The following is a 16560-nucleotide window of genomic DNA, read 5'->3' as shown; positions in this document are numbered from 1 at the left end:
ATGCTGTGTGTTTTACAAATGCAAAAATTGCATTTGCACAAACCCAACACAGAGAGTAAATCTGAGAGAGTTTGGGGAGCTTTTTTGGCACAATGTAACATTAACCCATCGTCATAGGAGGGATTTGGTGAGCCTAAATCTAAACCTCTTTACACCAAGTATTCATGTCACCTTACTTCATTCCTGAGTTGTTACCTAAGTGATAACAATTTGTTTTTTCTCTCTGCTGATATAAGTACCATGTTTGTTTAATTAAGTGTTTCAATTAGTATTGTATGGTGCTCTGTTTTCAACATATTTGACTTTGTAAAATCTAAAAAATATAAATAGAATATTTAAAAAATAATATTATTAAAACTATGGAGGTTAAAAAGGTGTTATTTTAAGAATACGAATGAGCCAATTCTTACACAATAGCATGTTTAATAGTACATCACTGTGTCATGTTTCCTCAGACAGACCTGCTTAATTATTAGATGAGTTTTGTTCTGTCATCCTCCCATCAGTTGAAATGTTGTGAGGCAAATCAGTTCTACATAGGAACATAAATGTTATAAAATTAATTAATGTTGTACAGCATTTGTGCAAGTCAAAGCAAATTCTACAACCCTGTTGTGTTTATAAACATATGGCGAAATATTAAAAATTGTATGCAACATATACTTTCACCTTTCCACCCTCATTCTCTCTCACATTACTGCCCGTGTATAACCCTAGTTGTTTGTGTCACCAAAGCAACTCATTTTGTGATATCCTGAAAAACAGCTGCAGTGTGATTTTGTTGAATTAACCATTACCTATTATTAAACCACCTCTGCTTCCCTGATAAATTCCCTGGGCTGACTGATTGCATGAGATATGACAATCTTCACCTCTGACATGTATCTTCGTCTATCTCTCACTCTCAACACTTGGGAGTAAGAATCGCAGAGTTGGTAATAAAATGATGCTTGAAAACAAAATCATCTAATAGTGGTTTAACTTATTGAAAAGACTTTACACTTAAAGCTCTTGTGAGGAACTTTCTGTTTGTGATGTGTTGGCGCACCCAGCAGACAAAATGATACCTCGTATGTCTTTGCTGATTTATCCTGTACATGTGTAAATGGCTTTTTCTGATAGAAAAAAACTAATTCTTCTTTCTTTTAATTGTGAAATGTATCTCTAACTATGAATTTTTAACGTAAAAAGGCTGTTTCTTCAGTGTGCTGTGATTGACACCTACCCCCTTACAATGGTTAGAGGTAATACATATTACAGTATAGAAATGGTCAATCTCGTCCTTGATGATAAACGCATCACTGTTAATTTTAAACTACTATAACCATGTAACCATACAATCATAACCACGCTGTATTTTAGGTGTAAAACAGTCAAGAACTGACAAAAGGCTAAATGCCAGACACCAATACAGTTCAAATGTATGTATTAAAACAATGCTACCGAAAATATTTTTTTAAATCTATGCTGTCAGTTTGACTTTTCATCCTAAAATTACCATGAAAAATTACAAAATGATAAACTCAAGAACCTGTATGTCAAGTTTAAACAGATTTTCGGTTCTCACAGTGGCACACTTGTTATTCCAGCCTGAGGGTTGCACATTAAACAGAAGTGGTTTCATTAGCTCTATTCTTGTTTGTCTACTGTATAACAGTACAAACCTCATTAATTCTTTCCTGCTTTGTGGACTCATTATACCTCTGCACCGTCTCAGGATTTCTCTCTGCTTCTTTTCCCCCCCTCTCTGTGAACTCAATTTGCCCTCTCCCTTCTCCTTTTTCCCTCTGTCATCATTTTCATTTCTTTTCTGCCTTCCTCGGATTAATCGTTATCTGCTTTTTAAGGATTTTCTCATGCTTACTCTGTCTATTATTTTCTCTCCTTTCTCAGCTTTCCTCCCATCAGCTGCCTATCCTACATATCAGTGTAATTTATTCATAAATCAATCTCAACAATATGGTCTTTTTGATTATACACCTTTCCTTTTCAATTGTTTCATCCCATATTGCGTTCTTCCATTGCTTCCTCTCCTTTTTCCTATTGTTATATTTCCATAATGGTATTTTTCTGCATCCCACATGTAAGCCCGCTCTTTCTATTTCTTGAGAACTTTAATATTGTTTTCAAATGATTTGCAGCCTTTTCTGTCATTTTTTAGAAGCTCCTTCTTCCTTTATGTCTTTCTTCCATCTACTGTTACACACATCTTCTGCTATTGCTTTCTGCAAGCTCCTTTGACTTTACTCCTAAACTTCATACACATCCTCTTTATCCTCTTTAATCATGTGTGGCTCTTGATCCAAACCCCTCCCATGTCATCTAAAAACAGCACTATAACTGCTTTACTTTTATCACCTACTGTTTTTTTTCCAGCTTAACAACTGTGTTAACACAAACTGCAAGATCAGGGGTAATGAAAATGCTCAAATAATCATTCAAAAAATATTTTTTCAACAAAATTAGATACAAACACATTGACTTGATGAAGCAAATGTACATAATGGGAAATCAGTGCAGTCTTTATTTTGTGCATTCCATAGCAAACTAAAAATAAGGAGCTACCTTTAACACTGATTGTGAATAATGTTTCTAACATTTTATCACTATTTTTATATATATTCACAAGTTAATTTTAAACTTTTTAAATGTGCATTCTTCATTGTTATATGGATAACTATGGTTTTTATTGAGCTTTTTCAAAGGATATCTGTAAATGTGTGATACACTGTACAAATAAATTATTTTGAACTCCTCTTCTTAGCCAGTTATTTTCTAATTATTGTAATAAAAATCCCTTCAATGTACATGACAGATACAGGGGTTAAAATCTACGATAAGTAAGTACAACAAACCTCATGTATTATTCATAAGATTCAACACTTGTATATTTCCTTACCTCACCACTTCCTGTCCATCTGCACTGCTTTCCATCTCAGAGGCAAAGAGCCTTTCAAGAGAACACCCACAGAAACCATCAACAACAACAACTATAAAGCACTTAGCAGTGGAGCGACCCGTCTTTGTTTTCACAAATGTGACAAATCCAATCCAACAGAGCCATACTCTTTCCTGACAACAAATCAAATTAAAGCTCTGGCCTAGTTCATTCTGTTGTGGTTTGATTATGGAAAAGTTCTCTCACAGTTTGACACTATTCCCATTAACTTCAACTTATAAAAAATACTCAAAGTGTAACAGTATGTTCTTTCTGCTTATCTGTACACCTACAAAATTGTCCTGTAAAGTCATGATGACTTAAGAAGGGTAGCATCATTTATGTGCTTGTAAAAATCCTCCTTTTAAGTGCTTCACCTCGCTTGTACCTGTTCCCAGAGATTGAATTATTACAGGGTAATGGAAACCATGCAGAGTGCTGTGGGACATCCTTTTCCCACACAACAACCGTTTAATCACAGACAATGATTGGGCGCCTCGCCACGTTAGCTATATATCAACGTCTATATGTGAGTGAGTGGAGACAGAAAGACCACGGAGAGCAGGAAAGGAACATTATACAGGAAAAAATAAACCCCCTACAGAGCAGCTACAGTACTGTACATACACAGAGCAACTAAAGTACAGTATGTGTCAGTGCTTTGTGTCAGACACTCTAAAATAAATACAGATCTAAGAGTGAGACCCATATTAGCAGGAAACCTGGACATCAGCTCAGTAATGGATCTTAATTGAAGCAATAAAAGGAAAAATGAAGAAGAGATTGGCCTTTAATTGCTCCCTTTCTTCTAAATCCCTAAGGTTGGTATGAAGGCAGTGCTGTAATGAAAGATTAACACTGATCACCAAACCTGATTGTTGCAGTGTGCGCGTTCGTCTGTGTATGAGCTCAATTCACACACAACCACATACTTTCATGTGGTCAGACCAGAGGAAACATCACCAGCTCCCTCCCCACCACTGCCGGGTTTTCAGACTTCTGTTTCACAACGCGCTTTATCTTTTTGTCATCTTTTTCATTGTTGGAATTTCCATCTCCCCTTGCCCTCTTGTTGTCTTTTTTCTCTCACTATTTCTGTCTTGGGGGCTTATCCTTACTCTCCAGTCTTTATTCTCCTGCAACTACGTCTCCAGTGATGTCGTCTCTTCTGAGGGAGGAGATGCAGAGAGTTTTATTCCGACCTACAAAACAGAGACTGGTGGAGTTTATTGAGATTGAAGAGCCCTTGCACGGAAGACATTTCCTCTGTGTCTCAGGTAAACAGCTTTGTCGCCATTCAGGTATTCATTAAGAATCATTACAGTTCATTCCCTTAATTTAAAGGCGGTTTCAGGAGTCATTCAAGACTTTCTAGTATAGCTGGTTTGAAGGTCACACAGAGTATAAATTTGGTTGTGGGAAACCAGTTAGGAATCATGCTGAGAATGTACTTTTACTGAAGAGGCTGTGTTTAGGCTTGATATGAATCTAAGATTTCACTTTTCAGGCAGATAAAAAATCCTAGGGCTGAAAATCAGCTTTTTTCCCCAACATTTAATAACAGTTTCATCATTTTTTGTGCAGTTGCCAAGGGGAAAGTGGTTCAGCTGTGTATAGTGCGATGTCAGATATCTCAGACGCCCCTGAAGTCTGGCTCCAAGAAGTCCCACACCACACGCTCCTGCATACAGGAGTGCTACCGGAGGACAGAGGTCTGGTTCCTGCAAGATCTGACTCTAGTTGATGGGAGAGATGCTGATGTGGTAGGTCATCACAGTGATTGAGTGTTTCATTGTTATTATGCATTATTTTCTTTGTTTTCTACATTTGCATTCACCCTTAATGATGAGAGCCTTGAGACAATATTATTTATTTTAAACTCTAATTTCCCATGTCACGTTTTCCCTGTAACATTTGACTTATTTCGTACGTTGTTTGGTGCGGCCCTGATAGGCTCATCAGCTGATAGGCCCTGATAGGCTCATCAGCTGACTCTCACTGATAGGCTCATCAGCTGACTCTCACTGAGATCCTAAATACAAACAACAAAATTAAAGGAGCTTAAAAGGAGTGTAAAGAGTATATAAAGGGAATGAAAACAAAACTGTTCCATAGCTCACCTAAATTACTTGTTTTGAATGTAGAAATCTGTTTGACAAAGAATGTTATTTTCTGTGTAGATTTTACACCTCTAACTTCTATTCATGTCTAATTCCTAATTTAACTTATGCTGTATTAATGCTATAATTTCATATTTATGTTTGATCTCCTAGTAGCCTATTTGATCTAATGTATCTTCCATTTACCATACAGTACAACACTGAACTAAATTTGATACTCTGCAACTTCACATTACTTGAGACTGCATCTTATCTTAGAGTTTATCTTACATGCCATATCATATGTTACATCATCCTGGTGTGAACTTGCTATTTTTCATATCATGCCATGTAACTTTATTTCATAACTGTCACCTTTACTTGTCAATTATGCAAAACATGTCCTTTGATGTCCACCATTGTTCCTCTTTTTACTCCTTGTATACCAGTTGTACATACTTCTTTCTTAATTTATTTTATATATCCTTATTAGAAATTTTATTTATGTACTTTATCTTTTCTTGTGTTGCTGCAATAACTGAATTTTCTTGTGTGCACATTTAAGTGAATAAGTGTCCATGTTTTTATTTTAAAAGAGTTAAAAATAGATTTAATGTTTTTGCTTTTCTTGTATAAACAGTATTTCATTGTGTCTTTGGTCTCCAGGATGACCCCTGTTTCCTGCTGCACTTTGACAAGGTGCGTACGGTGACGGCTGTCAGCTGCTCAGCCAAATACGCTTTTGTGCGGGCCCTGGTGGCTCTCAGCGACCAGCACTGCCAGAGACAACTGAACCTGCGGAACTTTGACTGGGCCTACATAAAGCCCACATCCTTTTACTCAAACAGGGGAGACTGCGTGGTTTTAACACAGATATGCTTCTATGCATTCAATCTGGTGTGTCTGTCCATGTGTCCCGTGCCCCTAGATGCATAATACAGTAGAATGACACAATGATAGTGTGTGTGTCAGTAAAGGTGTGTGTATGTAAAAAAGAAAGAAACAAAAAACAACACAAATTAGCAGGTAAAATGTATCAAACTTGCTGTTATACAGATGTGTGGAGTAAAGGTAGGCTTATGGGTCCTATTGTATTAAAAATGATGAGCTATTCATCAGAAACTATCGTTTGCATTAATATTCTGCTAAATCTAGATTCAACCAATTCAAAATTGTCAACTCTGTTCTCTTTTTGTGATCTTTCAACGACTGAAATTATTCTATTTGTGGGCTATTGTTAAAATGTGAACATTTAATGGGAAATAAAAGAGCTACAAATTTTCTTGCCTTTTTTTTAATTTTATTTTTTACCATTCCTAGTAATAAGTAATCATCATCATTATGTTTCGTTTCCTTATTTATTTTTATCCAATAAAAAAGGGTTTGGAGGCATTTAGTTAGCTGGAAATTGTTATTGCATGAAAATCAAAACATTTTAATTATAAGACTTTTGGATAGATAAAGTTGATAAGAACTTGGACTGGGTTTTGCCTTTTCGACGTTTGTGCTAGGACTTGCTGTGGTGGTTGTCAGTGATTTGTACGCTTCAAATAAGTTTTTCAATATATTTTATGACTTAACCTTAAACAAAAGATAAAATACGGTCGTCTACTTACTGTAATCGTTACAATGTTTGCAACAGCTGTAATAATCAGATGAATATCCTACCCATTACAGATGAACACGGGTTTCTTAACCTTTCTTTGACTATCTGTCACGTTTGGCATATTTTGTATTGCACCTGTACTTCCGCTTTTCATCTACAGGTGGCGACAGAACGCCGCCGCACTTTTAAGTAGCCTTAAATTATGCCTGTCGACAAAAAAACGATCATACCTACAACTATTTTTGGAGTGGTGTTCTTTGAATTAAATATTAAAAATTCAAATCTTTTGGACTAATCCATTGATGAATCTGTGCAATGTTGCTTTTAGTAACGATATATCTCTTCGAGTGTACACAGGCACAGGCGGGACAGACCAGCCGCCCCATGCATGCCGCCAAAATTCAAGTTAGAGGAAAGAAGAGCGAGCTTTCTGTTGTCGGTTGTAAACACTGAGCAGTAGCGTACTGCTTCAGCTTTAAGTTGTTGTTTTGTTACTCTAACACCACAAATCTTGCCTCCGGAATCATCGTAGAGAGAACAGCCTGAAGATGCACATCAAGTCGATTGTTATTGAAGGATTTAAGTCCTACGCCCAGAGGACGGAGATCAACGGCTTTGACCCGCTTTTCAACGCCATCACAGGACTGAACGGTAGCGGCAAATCCAATATTTTGGACTCGATATGTTTCCTGTTGGGCATTTCTAACCTTAGCCATGTAAGTAAATCATCGATGATAACGCTGTTAAGCTGCATCATAAAAGCTGAGTAGTTATTGACCTTCATCGTACACTGTAGCATTTGGTGTGTCAGCGGTACTCTGTGTATCTTGTTTGAATCTTCTAGCAGAATAATTTAATAACGATAAGTACTCACTCTTAAAACTCTTCTCTGTTTAACATTATATTTTAGCTGGCTTCAGAAGAACCCTCCCACCATTAAACTAAATGATTAACTCTGTTCGCAGTATGGGAAAAAATGACTTCAAAAGGAGAAGGGGGGGTACACTGGGATTACTACAACCACAAACTCAAACACACTCAAATCTTAACTTTTTCTGTTTGTCTGAATGCCTTTGTTGTGTATTGTACCTGTCTACAATACTTAGTACTACAATACTAAGTTTCATTTCATTTTTTACTGATTGTAATGTAATGTCCTCGTCCTCACTTGTTCAATGTTATATGTTCATATAAAACAAAAATAAAAATGACCTTTTAGGTGCGAGCCTCCAACCTCCAGGACTTGGTTTACAAGAACGGGCAGGGTGGTATCACCAAGGCCACTGTGTCTATTACCTTTGACAACGCCAACAAAAGTCAGAGTCCTTTGGGATTTGAGACCCATGATGAGATCACCGTCACCAGACAGGTATGCATTGAAATACTGAGAAAAGAGTTGATGAAGCCGCTGTCATTTTTGTACAGGGTTAATGAGTGCAATAACAGTAAACATGTATTATACTTTAAGGTGGTGATTGGTGGCAGGAACAAGTACCTCATCAATGGAGTCAATGCCAACAACACCAGGGTGCAGGACTTGTTTTGCTCTGTTGGCCTCAATGTTAACAACCCACATTTTCTCATCATGCAGGTCAGTGATAAGTCTGCAACATTGTATATGGTTGTGCTTCCTACAATATAAAAAATATAATAAAATGTTTACATTTTTTAGGGGAGGATCACCAAAGTTCTCAACATGAAGCCACCAGAGGTAAAACACACACATTGTCTGGCATATAACCATGAGTACTCTTTTATAGACACACTTGAATGGCTTTTTGGGGTTCTACTGAGCAACTATTTTCCTTCAGATTCTTGCCATGATCGAGGAGGCAGCAGGAACAAGGATGTATGAGTGTAAAAAGATCAGCGCCCAGAAAACAATAGAGAAGAAGGAAGCAAAGCTAAAGGAGATTCAGACCGTATGTTCAACATTCATGCTCATTTTTAAAATTCTGTTCAACCTGTGTTTTAAGAAAAAATAAATGTTAAACTATTTAACTTTCTTGTTTTTTTAATTTTATTTTACCTTTTTAGATTTTGGATGAAGAAATTACCCCAACTATGCAAAAACTGCAAGAGGTAGGTGAACTGGAAAATCAAACATGAAAAATTGCCTGCTGATGGATGAAACATTTTCCAATATGCATTTATTTCTGAAGTACTTTTTTCCTAATTCTCAACCTCTCATCCTCTGCAGGAACGCTCCTCATACTTGGAGTACCAGAAGCTGATGCGTGAGATCCAGCATTTGTCCCGGCTCTACGTGGCCTGGTTGTTTGTGTGTGCAGAAGAAACAAAGGTGAAGTCAGCAGAGAACCTGAAGGTGATGCAGGATAACATCACTAAGATGCAAGCGAGCATGGCTGAGAATGAGAGCAAAGTCAAGGAGCTCTCTGCCCAGATTCAGGAACTGCAGAAGAAAAAAGACCAGGTACACAGAAAAACTACAGTTAGATGAGATTGTGGTTCTTTTTTTTTTAGACTTCCTGTGGTTTTGGTGAGCTATTAAGTTAATATGTTTCACTTTATCAGTTAATTTTAAGAACTTCAACAATTTTTCTCTGGATGATTAAGATTATCTTTTCTTATGGCTCTTTCCCCCTGAATCTTGAGCGTAATACTTTGTTTTCAATGTTTATCTACTCATCTTCAGGAGGTGAACGGAGTATTAAAATCCCTGGAGGAGACTCTATCCGATGTGCAACGTGTGGATGCTAAAGCTCAGAGTGCACTTGATCTGAAAAAACAGAATGTCAAAGATGAAACCAAGAAGAGGCAGGAGCTTGTCAAGAGTATGGAGGAGGTAACAGAACAATATGTTTACTAATATGTGCCTCTGACAAGTGGAATTTTGATTCCAAATTCTTGATCTAAACTGTGGTTTTCATTCATCCTTAGGACAAGAAAATGCTTGTGGTGAAAGAAAAGGAGGTTTCCAAGTTTACAGAGCAGCTTCAGGCGCTACAAGAGGAGGGGAAGAAAGACAGTGAAGCTCTGGAAGCAGCTGAGCAGCATTTTAGGGCTGTGTCAGCAGGCCTTTCTAGCAATGAGGACGGAGAGGAGGCCACACTGGCTGGACAGATGATGACCTGCAAGAATGACATGAGCAAGGCCGATACTGAGGCCAAGCAGGTGAGGAAAGGACGTGAACATATCTGCAAGAAGTGTGATATGCCTGGTAATAGGTTATTAGATTTATACCAAGTGTGCACAATTGATTTAAGTGACTGTACTGATGATTTCAAAGACTGTTGTTGATACATTTAGTCTCTGTCCTTTCTTCTCCACAGGCCCAGATGACCCTGAAGCATGCACAGGCAGAGCTGAAGACCAAACAGGCTGAGGTGAAAAAGATGGACAGTGGCTACAAGAAGGATCAGGACGCCATGCAGGCTGTCAGAAAACACAGAGAGAAACTAGAGGCTGAGCTAGCAAAACTCAACTATGAAGGTAGTGTGTGTGTGTGTGTGTGTGTGTGTGTGTGTGTGTGTGTGTGTGTGTGTGTGTGTGTGTGTGTGTGTGTGTGTGTGTGTGTGTGTGTGTGTGTGTGTGTGTGTGTGTGTGTGTGTGTGTGTGTGTGTGTGTGTGTGTGTGTGAAATATATGAAGCCCTCTGCACCCTTTCTCCTGCTAACCAATCCCAGAGGCCCTGCCAGTACTTACCAACTATCATGTTAACAATCATAGATTTAAAAGCAACCTAATGCTTGTTTTAAATTAGTGAGGAGCCTGGTCCACTCCATAAAAGGCAACATGAAAAGATAGTACTAGCTTAATCAGATTCTCCACATATGGCTGCTATTATTCTTTTTTGCTGTGTGTTTGGTAATAGCGTTTGGGGTTTCTATCTGAATGCAGATGGAAAGGAGGAGAGTCTGCTGGAGAAGAGGAGACAGCTGTCCAGAGAGGTCTCTAAACTCAAAGAGACCTATGAGCATCTCATGCATCGCTTCCCCAACTTGCGCTTCGACTACAAGTAAGGATTTATCCAATTAATCGCTTTTACTAAATGGTGTGTTTTGTATGCTTGTTGAACTGTTTGGCACTAGATATTTTAAGAACCCCTATACCAACATATATTTTCAAATATTTCAGCTTGTGTATCATTTTCTCATGCAGATGTCGGGGCTTATCTATGCTGCGATTAAAAGTTGTGATAACAGAACTCACTTAATCACAGTTGAGTGTTTGTCAGAATAATCAATGTGATCCTGAAAGAAACAGTATGATGTCTGTGTTTGTGTATGAAGCACCTGTTTTTGACTTTTTATTGTCCAGTGAGGAGAACTTTCTTGATGGATTTGCAGTTACTTTCAGCTACATTTGCAACATGTTATGTGTTTTCTTTTGTCTTAAAGGGACCCAGAGCGAGGATGGGACCGCAGCAAAGTAAAGGGTCTGCTCGCGAACCTGATCACAGTTCGTGATGTGTCCTACTCAACCGGACTGGAGGTTGTTGCAGGAGGACGCCTCTATAACATTGTGGTTGACACAGAGGTAAGTGTGCTGGTGTGCAGTGTTTCACTGTAGTGCAATCTTGAGATGTTCCCATTAGATCTGCAGACTAGTTGGTGAGTGTAAGAGGAGTTGTTTCTGAGCTTTTTGTCTAACACCAGGTGACTGGTAAAAAGCTGTTGGAGAAGGGAGAGCTACAGCGCAGGTACACCATTATCCCACTGAACAAGATCTCTGCCAAGACACTCAATGACAGAGTGGTCAATGCTGCCAAGAGCCTGGTGAGAGATCAAAACACACCTCGAATTAATATGAAACATGAAGCTGTCTTTCGTATCTCTGTTCCTCACATCTTTTTTTCTGCCTGTTCTCCCTCTGCTGTCAGGTGGGAGAAGACAATGTCCACACAGCTCTGTCACTGGTGGGTTATGAATCTGACCTGCGTAAAGCCATGGAGTATGTCTTTGGATCAACACTGGTGTGTGACACCCTGGACAATGCCAAAAGAGTGGCTTTTGATAAACAGGTGATGACTAAGACTGTCACTCTGGGAGGGGACATCTTCGACCCTCAGGGAACTCTGAGTGGAGGTGAGAATGATGCAGAACCATATATTGGATACATATGTCAATGATTAATCAGTACCTAAGGACTGGAGCATGTGTCTGTAGTAGAAATTCTAGTTTTTCACTTTTAATTTCCAAACATAAGCATTAGAGCTTTTTATATTCGTACAATGCAAATCTCTTTATTGCCTTGCTTCTTCTTCAGGTGCCCGCTCCCAGTCAGCATCAGTTCTGTCCAGCCTGCAGGAGCTGAAGGACGTTCGTGACAACTTGAATGAGAGGGAAGGCCAGCTTCAGGAAACGGAACGTCTACTGTCCAGCCTCAAGGGAATCGCAGAGAAGTATGTCAACATTAAAAAAACAAATTAATTACATAAATTATTTTTTTATGATCAGAGCTATAACTGCAAAGCATACATATAGATGATATGTTTTTACTGAATTTCCCCCGGGATAAATAAAGTATTTCTAAATTCTGATTCTGATACCTCTGAACAAACAAGAAGCTGCAGTTTAACAGTGCTCAGCAATGTTTGAGCTCATTTTAGAAAGTATTGCCTTTCCATAGTTTATCCACTAGAAGGAGCTGAAGGGTTAGATTATACTCTTCACAGTGTCATCGTCAGTACGAAACTTGAGTTACACTTTCACATAGTTTCCTAGATATTTAAATGCATAATAAAAATCCCGACGTTATCAGCAACTTGCAACACTGCAACATGTTTTCACATCTTTCGTAGATCACCTCCTCACCGCACTTTGTTTTCTCCCTGCAGGTATCGTCAGCTGAAGCAGCAGCACGAGCTAAAGGTGGAAGAGGAACAGATTCTGCAGGCCAAAGTACAGCAGAGCTCTTTCCACCAGCAGCAAGAGGAGCTAGAGAGGCTGCGCAAAGCAATTGGTTAGAATGTAGAAATGTACACAAATGCATATTTTAAGAAAACCCCCTTCATATGTACCAGCAAACTTTACAAAAAATTGGATTTAAATGAAACAAGTGCAGTGGTTTCATAACCTATCATTCTCTTTTTGTGCGTGGTGTGTTTGCCCATCCAGAGGAAAGTGAGAAGACCCTGTGCCTCACCAAGGATGTTCAGAAGCGGGCTGAAGAGAAGTACAAGGTGCTGGAGAACAAGATGAAGAACGCTGAGGCAGAGAGGGAGAAGGAGCTGAAAGCCGCCCAGCAGAAACTCAATGCGGCCAAGGCCAAAGCTGACGCCTTCAATAAGAAGCTGAAGCAGAAGCAGCAGGTACAATTATGCCACCATGATCACTTTTTCCATACATTTTTTTTTATCCTGTAAGGGGGGGAGGTTCAGCCTAGTGAGATTCAAGCGACTTCCCCTAATGTGTTTGTGCTTGTTCGAACAGGAGTCTGAAGCCGTGGCCCTGGAGCTGGAGGAGCTACGGAGGGAGCAGGCGGGTTATGAACAGCAGATTCAGGCTGTAGATGAAGCCATGAAGGCCATCCAGGAGCAGATTGACAGCATGGCTTGCACAGTTGCACAAAACAAGGTATATATAAGTTTTCATTAGAACTATGTCACAAATTGAGCAAGCATACATTTAGGGCAATCTCAGCCCTGTCAGATTTGAAGCTTACAAGAGTTGTCTGAAAAAATGAGTGAAGGAAGGTTGTTGTCTGTTTATATCTTTATTTATGGTCAATCCAAATAATTTGATGAATGTTTCATTTTTCATCCAGCTCAGAACAAGCTAATATGCTGGCACTCATCTACTGATTTCTTCATATATGGCTCTCTGGCTCTCTGGCTCTCTTTCTCTCTTTGCAGGAAGCCGTGCGTAAAGCTCAAGAGGAGCTCGCCAAACAGAAAGAAGTGATCATGGCTCAGGACAAAGACCTTAAGGTAAGTACAAACTTGGAAATCTGGAACAGATAATCTGTCTCTATTTTTTACGCTGTTCTTTCATCAGTTTAACGTCTATCTAAAAGGTTTGCTGACTAATTGAAGTATTATCATTTTTAACTCAGGCAAAGAGCTCAGAGGCCAATAAAATAAGGGAGCAGAGCAATGAAGTTCAGCTGAAGATCAAGGAACTGGAACACAACATTAGCAAGCACCGCAAGGACAGCCAGGATGCTGCTGACAAGGTAACAATTTTAGTATTTCATTTCAATACCCTATGTGATTGTGGTTACATCATATCCGTCAATCTTAGGTTCCTGTAAAAATTCTTCATCTCACCAAACCTGTATTTCAATGTCTTCCTCCAGGTGTCTCGGATGCTGGAGGAACACGACTGGATCCACTCAGAGCGCCAGTTCTTCGGCCAGCCCAACACGTCCTACGACTTCAAGACTAACAACCCCAAAGAAGCTGGACAGCGGCTGAAAAAGCTGGAAGAGACCACCTCCAAGCTGGAGAGAAACGTCAACAAGAGGGCCATGAACATGCTGAACGAGGCAGAGGAGAGGGTGAGGACTGAAACACAGAGGGTTTTGAAGACTGTTGTGTATATCTGAGCATACAGTAAAACTAAAGTCATGAGTGTCCACATCCATAAAACAGTCATTGTTCCTCCTTTAGTACAATGACCTGATGAAGAAAAAGAGGATCGTGGAGAACGACAAGGCAAAAATCCTGCAGACCATTGAGGAGCTGGACCAGAAAAAGAATGAGGCTCTGAACGTGGCATGGCAGAAGGTCTGCTTTCTTTCATCAGATTATTTATGTTTCTACATTTGTGTTTTTGTCTCTCTCTCTTTGAGCAAGGGCAACATGACTAAGTATGCTGAGAACTGATGTTTTTATCAGATGTATTGGGTCCTGGTTTAGATTACTTTTTTTTACTTGCTTAATGGTCAAAACAAACTAATCAGTCATATAACCTAGAAAGGTGTTCTTTATTTTCCCAGTTTATGGATCTGTAAAGTATGCCCATCTCTTTTAAAGTATGGAGATATATAACTAGCTACAATTTCACTATGCTACCTACCTTAGCACTCATCATACTGCGTCCTCTATTTCTAAAAGAAATGTCTCTACCTCCCTTTGTTGTCTGACACTAATTAATTATAATAAGTGTGCTACGCTAACTAAAGTTTGAACCTTCTATTCCCTCTGTTAATCTTCTGTCTCATGAATTTGTATCCTGTTATCCTATAGTTAATAATTACACTTAATCAATTATTCTTTCTCTGAAGGTGAACAAGGACTTTGGCTCGATTTTCTCCACCCTGCTGCCAGGAGCCACGGCTAAGCTGGCTCCTCCACAGGGCTGTGGTGTCTTGGATGGCCTTGAGTTCAAGGTAGCCTTGGGCAACACCTGGAAGGAGAACCTCACTGAGCTCAGTGGAGGGCAGAGGTAAGCAGCAACACTAAAAGTGTGAAATGAAGACATTTGGAAAATGTTTTTCTCTCAGGTCCATGGAGTTTTATAAAGTTTACTGAGCTTGCTCTTTGTGTTTTCAGATCCCTGGTGGCCTTGTCTCTCATACTGGCCATGCTGCTGTTCAAACCTGCTCCCATCTACATCTTAGATGAGGTGGATGCTGCCCTGGATCTCTCTCATACGCAGAACATTGGACAGATGCTACGCACACATTTTAGACACTCCCAGGTATGTTAGACACATCATGTTTTACAGTGAACGGATATGACAAAATGACCACATTACAATAGCATCAGTGTAAATCCTGAATTAAACATCCACTCATGTCATGTCTTTCTTTTCTCTCCTACAGTTTGTTGTGGTGTCCCTGAAGGACGGCATGTTCACCAATGCTAATGTCCTGTTCAAGACCAAGTTTGTTGATGGCATGTCAACAGTTTCACGTACCGCGCTTAGCCAGAGTGACACCAACTATCCACAGAAAGGCCACGACAAGGCTCGTCAAAAAGACAAGAGGAACAAACAGCTCATTGGTTAATTATTGCACTGAAACAGCTCAACAATCACAGTTACATTTTCCCAGGTATTTCTTCTTTGAGACCATTTCAACTGTCAGAAAGTTGTGATACTAAATTCTGCAATCTATTGTGTATATTCTCCTATTTCTAGGGGTTAGTAAGTCTGGGGTTTGTTCAAATCTTTGTGTATTTTAATCGTTTTATCTGTAAATTTCATGACTTTTCTAAGATGTCACATTTCTGGACTTATTTTTTTCTTTTGCTTTTCTGCAACAAATGGTCCATTTTAACTGCAGCTTTGTGTCAATATATTTTAGTAAATAAAGCGGGCTAAGTATAAACATTTGACTGTTCATTATTTTTTCTCCTGGCTTCTCATTATTTCTTCTCTTAAAACTGATTGAAGTCAAGTGTGGACTTTTACAATGGGAGTAGTTTGGGTCCCCTGCTGGCAGTATTAAGCACAGTGGGAGACTAATGAAAACATGAATCGGCTATCGCTCTGACTGGCGTTTACAGATTTAACCAAACTCTAAGGAGGAGTGATCTAACTCAAGCAATTTGGCTGTTTAGGGTTTTATCATGTTGCAGTTTTAATTACCCAACAGTTGTGGGGCATGTTGGGTGACAGTTTGAAGACTCCTTGTTTCTTGTAAATGAGACTTTTTCAGAACATTCTTTTTTATTAATCATTTACTGTTTTCATGTTGGTTTGTGACAATAAAAGTACCAGAATTGAAGTTTATCAAAATGTAGAAATTTAAATTGAATGACCTCTAAACTGATAACTACACAACTGGCAATCTGAAGTCTCATCAATGCAGTTGCAAGAAAAAGTATGTGAACCATTTGGAATTACCTAGATTTCTGCATAAATTGGTCATAAAATGTGCTCCGATCTTCATCTATGTCCCAACAATAGACAAACAGTCTGCTTAAACTAATACCACAAAAAAAATTATGTTTTCATGTTTTTATTGACCACACCATGTAAACATTCACAGTGCAGGGTGGAAAAAGTA

At 39.0% G+C, this 16560-nt stretch overlaps 2 protein-coding genes across 2 annotated transcripts; both read left to right on the top strand.

The window, feature by feature from the left end:
- Positions 1 to 3770: 3770 nt before the first annotated feature.
- si:dkey-245p14.4 (uncharacterized protein LOC563576 homolog) lies at positions 3771 to 6239 on the top strand. The gene is made up of 3 exons (XM_034688652.1): positions 3771 to 4215; positions 4523 to 4701; positions 5704 to 6239. Exons 1-3 carry the CDS (start codon positions 4095 to 4097, stop codon positions 5971 to 5973), a joined length of 570 nt encoding a protein of 189 aa, XP_034544543.1. The 5' UTR covers positions 3771 to 4094; the 3' UTR covers positions 5974 to 6239.
- Positions 6240 to 6818: 579 nt separating this feature from the next.
- smc2 (structural maintenance of chromosomes 2) lies at positions 6819 to 15879 on the top strand. Its single transcript, XM_034687890.1, has 25 exons — positions 6819 to 7359; positions 7863 to 8012; positions 8112 to 8234; positions 8316 to 8354; positions 8455 to 8565; positions 8681 to 8725; positions 8844 to 9077; positions 9300 to 9449; positions 9545 to 9778; positions 9937 to 10096; positions 10504 to 10621; positions 11004 to 11142; positions 11262 to 11381; positions 11486 to 11690; positions 11872 to 12007; positions 12443 to 12567; positions 12723 to 12916; positions 13038 to 13181; positions 13460 to 13534; positions 13660 to 13779; positions 13903 to 14103; positions 14216 to 14332; positions 14833 to 14993; positions 15101 to 15248; positions 15373 to 15879. Exons 1-25 carry the CDS (start codon positions 7192 to 7194, stop codon positions 15556 to 15558), a joined length of 3603 nt encoding a protein of 1200 aa, XP_034543781.1. The 5' UTR covers positions 6819 to 7191; the 3' UTR covers positions 15559 to 15879.
- The last annotated feature ends 681 nt before the right edge of the window (positions 15880 to 16560 follow it).

Source organism: Notolabrus celidotus, chromosome 7 (genome assembly GCF_009762535.1).
Source record: "Notolabrus celidotus isolate fNotCel1 chromosome 7, fNotCel1.pri, whole genome shotgun sequence".
NCBI classification, from domain to species: domain Eukaryota; kingdom Metazoa; phylum Chordata; class Actinopteri; order Labriformes; family Labridae; genus Notolabrus; species Notolabrus celidotus.
This window is presented reverse-complemented; position numbering and strand designations above follow the sequence as displayed.

Excerpts from the sequence above, each read along its gene's own strand:
- si:dkey-245p14.4 (XM_034688652.1), top strand. The coding sequence starts at position 4,095 with ATGTCGTCTCTTCTGAGGGAGGAGATGCAGAGAGTTTTATTCCGACCT. Across the intron at positions 4,216-4,522 it reads ACATTTCCTCTGTGTCTCAG|TTGCCAAGGGGAAAGTGGTT; the intron begins GTAAACAGCTTT and ends TTTTTTGTGCAG. Across the intron at positions 4,702-5,703 it reads ATGGGAGAGATGCTGATGTG|GATGACCCCTGTTTCCTGCT; the intron begins GTAGGTCATCAC and ends TTTGGTCTCCAG.
- smc2 (XM_034687890.1), top strand. The coding sequence starts at position 7,192 with ATGCACATCAAGTCGATTGTTATTGAAGGATTTAAGTCCTACGCCCAG. Across the intron at positions 8,566-8,680 it reads AGCTAAAGGAGATTCAGACC|ATTTTGGATGAAGAAATTAC; the intron begins GTATGTTCAACA and ends TTACCTTTTTAG. Across the intron at positions 15,249-15,372 it reads CACATTTTAGACACTCCCAG|TTTGTTGTGGTGTCCCTGAA; the intron begins GTATGTTAGACA and ends TCTCTCCTACAG.